The sequence below is a fragment of the Cimex lectularius genome, unplaced genomic scaffold, assembly GCF_000648675.2.
Source record: "Cimex lectularius strain Harlan isolate CLEC.00 unplaced genomic scaffold, Clec_2.1 scaffold28, whole genome shotgun sequence".
NCBI classification, from domain to species: domain Eukaryota; kingdom Metazoa; phylum Arthropoda; class Insecta; order Hemiptera; family Cimicidae; genus Cimex; species Cimex lectularius.
Genome location: NW_019392712.1, coordinates 2627167 through 2639175, shown reverse-complemented (window position 1 = coordinate 2639175; position 12009 = coordinate 2627167). Strand labels below are relative to the sequence as shown.

Sequence of the window (12009 nt, the reverse complement as noted above, 5' to 3'; positions counted from 1 at the left end):
CTAATTTCTCTATTATTTGTTTCTCATTTTTTACTAGCGTGTCTTTTCAAAATATTAACGCTGGTGACGGCGTCTGGATAAGTGGGATTAACGCGGAGGAGTTGGGTTAAATCCCTGGGGCTGTTTTCCCGTTCTGGGGGTGAAGTACGGCGCTTCGAGACCTTTAAACCCACAAAACCCCAAGTAATCAACATCAAATGTTTCATGTAAATTTCAAATGCAAACAAGAACACCTTTTTCCTACATTCGACGAAACGACTATGAAATTCCGCGACAAGATATTTCCAGATCAAGGAAGCAAATTATGTAGATTTCTACATTTTTTATGGTATTTTGTAGCTATAAATAAATAAAAATTAATAAATATATTTAAACAATAATTTTTATATATTTACAGTAAATATAAATTAATTTTGAAGCTAAACTAAAAAACATTTATAGTGTACATATGAAGTAGACATTCTCTCTTTTGGGATCTTTCCAAGCAATAGCATGAGTTGACAAAAACAAAAGAATGAATGCATCACAAATAGCTCATTAATTATTTTATAATTTATTATTTTTAATTGGCCATTTGACGAGTAGTAGTGGAAACAATAAAGAAAATAGAAAGTTTCAGTAAAATCTATAACACAACAATTGGAACAGAAGGTCGATATGCATCATCTTTTCATCGAGGCCTACAAACTAGGTCAAGTTGCCAATACGCGGAATAGGAATGGGAAATTTTTATTGATTCATTTCCAACAAATACACATGCACATTTACCCTGTGTTCTTTTTTTCCATGCGTGGCTGTGTAGGTGTGAGAGAAAGAGACAGAGACTACATCCATTTCGAAGAACATTGAGAAAAGAAAAATATCAAGTGCTTACCGCGACACTGAAAAAAAATTAAATTGTCCCCTTCACTCTTAGATGCTCTTAGAAGTCACGATAATATAGTTAGAAGCTGATAAAGCTAATAAATAACACCAAATTATAAAGTTAATACAATGAAACGGACGCACTATGAAAAACCTCTATATATTCAACGGAAAAAACCTTTCACATGATGATATTTATATTGCGTGATTGTGAAACCTCGAGAGCAAAAGCTAAACTGCGGGCTGGTTATTGGAACTATTACAATTCACAGGCTAAGGTACAGACCCAACAGCCTTCCTGTATAAAAGGAAGCTTCGAGGAACTTCAAGTAGATAAGTTTCTGGATATGCATATTCATTCCATGATCCTAAAATTATGACTTCCGATAGAGAAGAAGAAATAGATGCTAGTTAATGTCAATCATATTTATATGGCTCCAAGACCAAGTATGGGTATCTATAGAAAATAAACCAAGGACTAGAATTCATACATAAACCTTGGGCAATATGCCACCTGACAAGACTATTGGACAATGTGCCAGGTGTATCAAAAGGCTGGGCAATTAAAACAAAAGAATAGCCGTTTAATCCAATAATCAGGAGGCATTGAGCAACTACCTCATCGGCAGCAAAGTCAACATTTGCCGTTTGAGATTGCAACAAGGCCCTATCAGACATGGGGTAACTCAACAAAATCACTGTTTTTTTTGNAAATTTTTTTTTTTTTTTTTTTTTTTTGGGGGGGGGGGTTACCAGAGCATACAAAAAGAAAGGCAAGAGATAACTGATAAATTGGCAAAGGAAAGTTCAATCAGGATACTTATCAACCATGAACTATTTTGTGGCAATTCATATTGCCAAAAATGTAGATCCATTAAACAAAGAGTTAAAAATAATTCTCGGTTTACTATCGCAGAAACTAATCGTGATAGGACTAGAATGATAATAGAACTGCTGAAAGGAGACTGCGAACTCCAGAGGCATATGCTAAACTAGGATAAACATAAAAAACCCTGGGCAGATATGGCCAGAATAAGAAGAACTTACTGAATATTCTCTGTTGGTCTCAAGGCTTTTAGGCGAGTAGAGATTCCCACTCCTGGGTAAGGAAAATCCAAGGTTTATAGGATACAAATGGGAGCCTTTAAAAAGCTTTGGGGGTCTGGTAAAAAGCCTTAAGGTTAACAAAGAACCCCTAGGAGATTGTTCAATAGACCAATATTGGCCACAATGCACATCTCATAATGAGGCCGACTGCTAGTAACCGAAACCTAATAGAGCTATTACATAGTTCATTTGTGTAGAAAACACTTTTTTATTTCAATTTGTGAGAATTTTCTATAAGTATAATGTCAAATTTCAAATTTTTTTTGGTGTTTTTGATTGAAAAAAAGCCCATTTGTAAGTATGTCAGGTTCGAATGCATGGCCGCTGGATTCGAACCCGGGACTTTTACCTTACAGTTATGAGCGCCATGTCTTGCCTAAACCGTTGAGGCCACCGACGCCCCCTATTTAACACTATTGTAAGCAAAATGAAGAATTATGTATCAATTAGCTTAGAAATACAAATTAGTGGTTTGCTTAATATTAACTTAATGAACTTTATTCCCGTTAATTATTCAATGTGTTATCTTTTTTTATATTATAAGTAGTATCTCATCTTCACATAATTCAGTTCTTGTACATACATAAGGTCCGGGACAAAATGATCATAGAATTTTTTTTTTAATCATAGCTTATTTTACTAAAATTTGAACATATTATATCCTTTAGTCGTTAATATTTTCTTTTTTATTTTTATGAGGGTTCGCAACCGCAGAGGTCATATGGTGCGGTCTTTTTGAAAAAAAGCCCATTTATAAATATGTTGGGTAAGAATGCAGGGCCACTGGATTCGAACCCGGGACAGTTTACAGTGATGAACGCCGTGTCAATGCCTAAACCGTTGTGGCCACCAATGCCCCCTTTAGGTGTTAATAGAAAATGATTTCAAAGAATCAATAACAATAATACCCGATTATTTATTAAAACACAATAAAAATAATGCAAATTAAATTAATTCAAATCTTGTGTAGGCCCCATCTTTTTCTAATCCAGCAGTCATACAATTGTGAGGCGAGTCAAAACGGAATCAATTCTTGAGGGAATTTGGCCCACTCTTCCTGAATTTTTTTTTATTCATCAATGTCTTGAAACTGTAAACACTCCAGGCAGTGTCCTAAGACATCTTCAATTATATTAAAATCTGGGGACTGTGCAAACCAATCAAAAATATAAATATATTCTTTACTTAAAAATTCTCTTACAACTTTTGCGCATTATCTGGCTGGAAAACAATGTTTTCTTTGGGAGCCATTTCAAAGCACTTTTTAAATTGATTTTCTATCTCTGTGACATAACCTTGTCTGTTCATTCGGCCAGAAATAAACATATGTCTGTTTTGTGATCGTAGCTAATGTTACCCCATATCATAATGGTGCCACCCCCATTTGCCTCATAGAAAATACTTTTTCTTCTTTTTGTAGGTTATGACAATATTAATATTATATTACAATATAATATTATATTATATATACAATATATTATATATATACAATATTATTAATATAATAATTATTATAGCTTATGACAACAGAGAGTCCAACCATCAGGACCATCAAGATTGAATTTTTTTATCAGTGAACAGGACTTCCTTCCAATGCTTTTTCCATTGAACATGATCACGGGCAAACAGACCTTCCTTCTTTGTGTGTCATACTTAGGGGTTGTATCCCTTTCATTTTTCCTTTTGATGTGAGGAGCTGCACAAATGACCCTTTGAACATTTTTCACATTTGTACCAGCTTTTGCATATAAAATGTAATCTTAATGGTCAACATTTTTAAGAGTAAAAAATTTGAGAGGGCTATCTGTTTGTCCCAGACTATATTTCACTAATTCATATAACCTGGCCTGACTGTTAAAAATTGGAAAGTTTTATTGTTCCAATTTGATAGAAGTCAAGAGATAGAATATTTTACATTTGTAATTTAGGTGTTATGGGTTGGCTTATTCTTGCTGGGTAGACCTGACCCAATACTGAAGATAGTGAGAAAAGCATTTAACAGATAACCCAACAAGAATAGGCAGACCAAAATGATCATAATGACCAAATTAAAGCTTCATTACCCTATAGATCATATGAAAAAAAACTCACAATAAAAAGTAAAATAAACCAACTATTTAGAAATAAGTGGAATTTTAATAATGCATTTCTGTACTAACCTCTGAATCTTTTACCAGGCGGAATTTCTTTTTAATTTTATCCTCATTGAAAATGTTCTGCACATCTTTTTCGTTGTATGCTATCCAAGGAAGAGGTACATTATATTTTGATGTTTTTATATCCTTCAGTAATCTACAAGGACCTGTTAACTCTTGGTACATGGTTAACACACATAAATTGGAAAGAAGCTGGCAACTCTGAAACTGTTTCATCTGCAACACACAATACCAAATAAATGCTTGCAATGCTAAATTAACTATAATAACCAATGTGCCCATAACCATAGTTGAACTGCATTAAAGAGACCTAGTTTAAAGCGATAAAATGAACATATTTATTGTGAAGCAAATAAAACACACCTGACACCAATAATACGCAGAATGAAGTTTGTAGCGCATAAGTTTGGACTCACGTTTTGATTCTTCATACTCAATTTCAAACATTTCTGTTACTTTTGTCCAATCTGGTAATTTTTTGCTAGGGATGCACTCATTACTAGGCAAAATGATATGAGTTTCAATTGGACATAAACAATTTTCGAACGGATACGAACACTTAATACATTTACTTCTGTCCTGGTTTGGCACTGTTCCACTTACACATCTGATACAGTTGATGGCTTTCATTTTTGTTCCATTGGCATATCTATCAACTAAAAATGAAGTTTGAGATAAAATCTACAAGGAATCATGAATTATATCAATTATAGTACAGCCAATTTGTATACAACATATTTCACATGACCATATAAAAAGTTGATATATTTCCTTAAAATTTTTAACTTTGGATTTAAAAAAGCAATACAGCTCATTATACATTTAAAAAATACTAAAAATTGTTGTGCTAATAAAGCATTTGCTTATTGGGAAAAAATTATGTCGGGTTCAACAACATAACATACTTTAACAATATATGATTTTATTGTAATGTGTGTTATGACATGATTTTATTCAATTAATTTCAATATGTAAGTGATCTGAAGTATTAAAAAAATTTATTTGCAGGTAATTAAATTGTTTAATTGGTAATGATATGTAAAAAGTGTAATACCAAGAAAAACAGGCCCTACTGTATGACGGAATTACTTAGTCCAGACAATTTGCCGTTTGGTATAAACCTGGTCGTGTAGGTACAACATAATCCATGGTGCTAATTTTATTCTATATGCTTAGTTAATAAACCACAAAATAAATTTAATACACAATAATTTTATTTAACAAATTACTGATCAATTACAAAAGAAATTACAAAAATGCTTATGAAAGATGTTGGGGTTTCTATAAAAGAATAAAGAAAGAAGGCAATATTAAAAAACTTACCAATAATGTTATTGTCGCCACATATTGTATTCGGTGAAGAATTATTTGGAAGACCAATACAAAAGGACTTATCTAGAGAAGGGATTTCATTATCTTTACACCTCAAGCACAGTCTGTACCCATTTGGATCCCAACCGTTAAAAATGCTTCTATTATTGCACACACAAGAATCATCTACAAGAAAATTAAAAATTATTGTAAGGAATAATATTGTCATTGTTGAACAGCACTGAAGTATATAACAAAATAACCTAATCAGTTTAGTAGACAGAAAATACTAACTTAATACTGAACAAACAAAACAGTATGTTGAACTGGCACATGGTTACTTACTGGGTCTTTTACACACAGGTTGTTTATACCCATCATCAACTTAAACAAAACAGTAGACAAAACTGGCATGAGTTTATGATTTAACTAACTAATGATATCTCACAATTAAGTAAAAACATAATAAATTATTCACCATAATATTTAACAATTTTGTTTTGACCTTACACGTTAATTTTAATGAAGAATGAGTGAAAGAGAACATTCAAAGCAAAACAGTTATCAATTATAATCATAAACATTGGCCAGACGATGGTTTGTAAAACCTATAGGCCCAGAATGTAAAATTTGGATAACAAGATGAAACATATATATATATATATATATCACAAATCTATTAATCTGTTATAAACACATTATAGATGCATTTGATAAACATTGTTATATCAATTCTATTCACACAGACTTTGCAAAAGCATTTGGCACTGTGCATCATGACGTTTTGATTGCGAAATTGGAGGCATATGGTTTTTATGGTAGTCTTCTCTGTTGGTTTCACTCTTATCTGCAAAATAGATTTCAAATGGTCAAAGCCCACTTTTCTGAATCTATTAAATTTACAGTTACTTCAGATGTTCCTTAGGGCTCTCACTTAGGCCCTATTTAGTTACTTGTTTTCTAAATGACATGTACCCTGGGTTTAATAATATAAATTTTCTTCTCTTTGCTGATGATTTAAAAATCTTTAAACCTATTTCTTCTTTTCCTGGCCACCTCCAAAGTAATTTAAATTCTCTTCACTCTTGGTGTTTAAATAATCTAAATCTAAATACTCCAAAATGTTTCCATATTCGCTTCTCAAGGAGCAATAATTCTGCTACTACATTGACACAATGACAGGTCACTTAACATTATTAAGGCCTTGGCATCTTGTTGGATCAATAGCTAACGTTTAAAAATCATATTTTAAGTTTAATTACTAAAGCTCTAAAATTTCTCAGATTTATAATTCGTTTTTCTAAAGATTTTCAGAATATTCAGGTGTTACAAGTGTAATACATTTCTTTAGTCAGACCCATCATTGAATTCTCATCTGTAGTTTGGTCACATTACCAATACCTAAAACTTTCTCTAAAATGTGTTCAGCTCAGTTATGTATATTGTTATTCAGAAATTGTGAGATGCAGTCTGGTGTGATGTAGGTTTCAGAAAAACATTTTCTTTATTGTGCCAACGTTTCGATCTTTATTGAGATCATCTTCAGGGTCTGGGATTTACAAACATTGTTTACATTTAAGAAATACATTTAGGGTGTGGAAAAGTGAATTTATACAATGCAAAATACATTTTTTATATTCAATCAAAGTATTTCTACTCGCTCAAAGTGTTTGTCTTCTGTGTAATTGTACCATTCTTGCGTGTCGTGTTGAGAGTGCCAGTGAGATATTGTTGTTTTATGTTTATATACGTTGGATTTTGAAGGGGGGGGGAGTCGGTATAGGAAGACATTTTTGTAAAGGAGTCAGCTTTTTGAGGTGAAAAGAGCCGACGATGGGAAAAAACATTGGTAATGGTTCGGCCAGATTATCCTTTCAGGATTAAATAGACGGGGATAAATAGGAAAAGGAAAGCTAAATTGTTCGAAAAGTAGACTATGTAAAAATGTTTGATGTGTGGAATGTGATATATGTATGTTATCTATATTGAATTTGATTAATGATATTGGCGTAGCTGCGACTGAGTTTACACATATAATTGATGCTGTGCTTATCTCTGTTGATATAAACCATTTCTAAGAAATTACGTTTATATTTGTTTTGTTCTGTATGTAATATTTTTGGATTTTTGAAGTCAAAATTGTGTTAGTGTTCAAAGTGGTGGGTAGCGAGTGCTGTACGATTTTGCTTGGGTTTTTGCAATCATAGATATGTTGCTTTACTCTCTTGTCCAGATATTGGGATGTAGGATGTAAACAGTTGATTTTGTAGATTACGTCAGATTTGTTTGTTATTGGTGTGGGATCTTTAATTTTGGAAAAAAGAGTTTGGATTGTTTTATAATTTTTGAAAGCTATTTTGAAGTTAATAAAGAAAATGTTTTTCTGAAACCTACATCACACCAGACCGCATCTCACGAATTCTGAATAATTATCGATTAACGGCCACTAATCACCACACATATGTATATTGTGTTTTTTCAACAATTTTGCTTTAATAATTCAAAAATTCTAAATGTATTGAGTATAGACACACATGAAACCAAATGTAAAAAATGGTATAATATTTATCAATAAATTATTAAATAATGAGATAAACTGTCCAGAACTCCTCAAATTAGTAAATGTTAACATTCCATCCCATAACAGCAGAAACCCTCAAACTTTCAAAGTAGCCTACAGTAAGAACAACTATAATTTTCATTCTTGAATCAACAGAGTTCAGAGACAAGCCAACTCCATTAACATAGATTTTTTTCATTGATAAAAGACTAAAATTAAAATTAAAAGAAAAATTAAATTCTACTTCAAAATTGTATCTAGTTACAGTTATATATGTTTATGTCCACTTATATTTGTGTGTTCTTATACGTTTACTTATTACCTATAATTTAATTCTATTTTGTGTTTACCTTGTTTTTCTGTGGTATTAGGCTTCTAAGCCATATGTTTTAATAAATAAAAAATAAAAATATCAGAAGAGGTCCACAGAAAGCAAAACTAGAATTGAACGGGCCAAGTGCTAGACATAGTAAAATCATAGTTAAAGAACCAAAACTAGCAAACGTATAGCTACACTTATCACTGTAAAATACAAAGAAATGATAAGGGTCTATATTGGTCTCTGCCATATGGCAAAACACCTACAAAACAAGGATATTCAACAGTGACTCCCATCAAGTGTCACTCATTATTTAGGGGGCAAACGATCAGCGGAACCTTAACCTAGAGTACCAAGAAACCGGGGAAAATAATTACAGAAATGTCAGTCAATGACCTACTGCTTCTAAATAGAAATATTGAGCCAATTGAACTGAACTAAAGTGCTAGGAAAAGTAAAATAAGACAAAAAGCTGCAGTGCTTGGGAAATACCAAGATTGAACAATTATTACACTAAAAACATTTCTGAATGATCAAGGAACTATTCTGACTAGTTATGAAGGAAAGAAGCATAAAAATATTCTTATTTTAAGTAGCATTCATTCAATAGTTCTGCTACCAGGAGGTGAATAGAAAAAGAAGCCAGAAATATTTCTATACCATAATGAAAACAAAGTTGGAGTTAACATTTTAGATATAGGCACCAATACAGATTTCCAGTCTGGCTGGTGTAAACAACTGGATAATGTAAGAAAAAACAAATTAACAAACAGATCTTCTGCCAGATTATTGAGGAAAAGTTAAACAAGAATAAAGATTTATCAATCTCATTTACATCTCAATCAACATAAACAACATAAAACAACAAATGTCAAACATAAAATTGCTACATTGGATCGAAATGTCCAAGTAAATCAAAAGAACCCTGTGGAAATTGGAGAAAAGTAGTTTGAGGAAAAATCACAATAGGTTATGTGAACATTATGCCTCAAGTGATATAATTTATCACTTAACCTTATTATTCTTTACATGTAAATATATTATATTTATAAATAGAGTTGAACATTTATTTACATTTTAAAATATATTTTTACAAATAATGTAATGTTCATACTATATGGCCACTTTTGTTTCATAATTTTTAATTAAAATGAGAAGAATCTAATAGAAAGATTTTAATAAAAATTGATAATAATTTAAGATTTTTTTAGATCAACCGTTTTAATGTGAAAAATACATATAAATATTGAAATATTTAATAATAAATAGTATTACGAAGAAAATAAACTTTAATACAATTATAATACATATGTATGTAAAATGATTAATGATAGTCGTTCTAGGTAGGCAGTGTTAAATAAATTTCATAACTTCAACCCAGAAAAGAAAAAAAATATTCTCATTAGTATATTATAATATATATATATATTAAGTCAGGTAAATTTTAACAGAAAAAGACAGGTCGTATCAAGAAGCTACTATTGAAGTATTTGCTAGTTATTACTGATTACTGATTTATAAAGCTGAAATCTGTACACACATGTAGCACATTCATACATACAAGTAAACAGTGTTGGGCAAAAATTAGTCATGTCTAATGATTAATGATTGATCACTCAGACTGTTAGTCATGATTGGAAGTAAGTGACTAATTTAGTCATTAGTCGCCATATGTGATTGATGGCTAAATAAGGTCATGATTAGTAATTAAATACGAGGCATGACTAATTTAGTCACAATATAGTTAGTCATGACTAAATTTCGATAAATCATGTTCAAATGGGTGCTCAAAAAATGAAAAATACACAACTTCATCACTTTAAAAAAATTTTCTAACAGAAATTTATTTCATCAAAACGAAAATCCTTCATCACCTTATTTAACAAAAATCAATCTTCCAATTATAAGTAAAACTCCGTCGTTATAAAAAGCCAAAAAATAATGATAATAATAATAATAATAAAAAATCCTAGAACAAGCTACGCTTTGAAAAGTAAATATGTTTACATAACCGATTAATGGCAAAAATATTTCTTTGAATTAAAATTTATTCCACTTAAAAGCAGAGATTTGTACATTATTTGGAAAATACACCATCTAGCGGTCTTGATTGTAATAAAATAGACATGTAGAATAATTATGTAACTTTGGTTTTCGTTTACGATAACACTATTTGAAGGTTGGCCTTGAGCACGACTCTCATCTCAAAATTTTTATCCGGAGTCGGTTGGATTTTGGTAAGTAGGTCATTGTAGCCAGAGTTGGGCAAAATCAAACTAATTCAATCATGATTAAGAATTTTGATTGAAGTTTAATCATGATTGAATTAGTCATGAGTAAATTAATCATTATATGATTTAATCATAATTAATTTAATCATGAGGTATGACTAAATCATATAATGATTAATTTACTCATGACTAATGCAATCATGATTAAACTTCAATCAAAATTCTTAATCATGATTGAATTAGTTTGATTTTGCCCAACTCTGCATGTAAAGAGCCTATCACTGTTTGCAGTTCACCGGCAATTCCACTTTTTGTGTAATTTACAATACATTACTGGCAGGTCTCAAGAAACACCCACGTCGGGTGTTGGCAGTCCGAGGGCAGGCCTTGGTCTTATCTGTTCAGCTGCTGAAGTTGCACATCAGGGGCTACCAACTGCTAGGCCATTTTAGCCCCCAATGCAATCAGTTACTAAATCTATTCACACTTTCACTCAGCCTTAAATAAATTCTTACTTATTTACACACGATTCACTTAATTAGAGTGTAGTACTCGATATTCCTCCACCAACCTTTACACCCATTACATAACTAACCTAATTGATGGTTGATGGGTGCTCAATATTCCACTATCAGCTCTCTTACATCACGCCAATAAATACATTCACTCTCAACACATGATAGGTCACAAATCTATCAGTACCATACACTAAAACAACGCTGTTTCTTCCAAAAATCAGAACATGGGACCCTAGGGGGACTATTTGTTAGTATACTCTAGCATATGCGTTAGTTTATTCTCAAAACCACTATGGAAAAATAATATACATTAATAAATAACAGTTTTTTTAACATTTCAATATGTGTTGAGATGTTAAAAAAAAAATTTATTAATGTATATTATTTGTGTATGTGTTGAACAGAAAAATCTTGTGAAAACCGCTGAACTCAACAGCACCTCAAATTAATAATAAAATAATATTTATGAATAAAATAGTATTTATGAAGTGTAAGAAGTATTTCTTTAAGTGCTTCTGATTGAAAGGAATATAATTCACTAGAATTTTCATTTCAAAGTGAAGCTTTTAAACAATTTACTTACGAAGTGCGGAAACGGTTAAATTTTTGGATGGATCACAGGTAGAACATCTTAAATTCTTAATATTGAAGTATTCATTACTAGCGCAGGATTTGTCTGAGCCGTTAAAAAGGTCGGGAGGGTCCCTCTTGACAATCTCGGAAAAACAGCGATTAAAGTATAATAGGATTAAAATCAACATCGTTTAAATCCTGAGGCGAGACTGTGTGACATGTAGAACTCTGGGGGCCCAAGCAATCCGGAAAGGGCTTTGTTTATTGTGTACTTTTTCCGTCGTCAAGGCGACGGACCGTTGGCCACGTGCGGGTGAGGCATACTTTGAGAAACCAACACCTTGTTTTGTTGACGAAACGCTTAAAAGAG

The 12009-nt window shown here is 31.7% G+C and overlaps 1 protein-coding gene across 3 annotated transcripts in view; it reads right to left on the bottom strand.

The window, feature by feature from the left end:
- Positions 1-12009, bottom strand: part of LOC106669218 (meckelin) — a 37698-nt gene extending 25689 nt beyond the window's left edge. Inside the window, exons 1-4 of one of the 3 annotated variants that reach the window (XM_014398535.2) lie at positions 11650-12009; positions 5451-5624; positions 4491-4783; positions 4131-4343 (exon numbers count right to left, since the gene is read on the bottom strand). In XM_014398535.2, coding sequence (XP_014254021.1) covers positions 4131-4343; positions 4491-4783; positions 5451-5624; positions 11650-11827 — 858 coding nt within the window. In that variant the 5' untranslated portion in view covers positions 11828-12009. Of the gene's footprint in view, positions 1-4130; positions 4344-4490; positions 4784-5450; positions 5625-11649 lie in introns of those variants that run through there. The other 2 variants (XM_014398536.2, XM_024226428.1) reach the window with 2 other exon arrangements.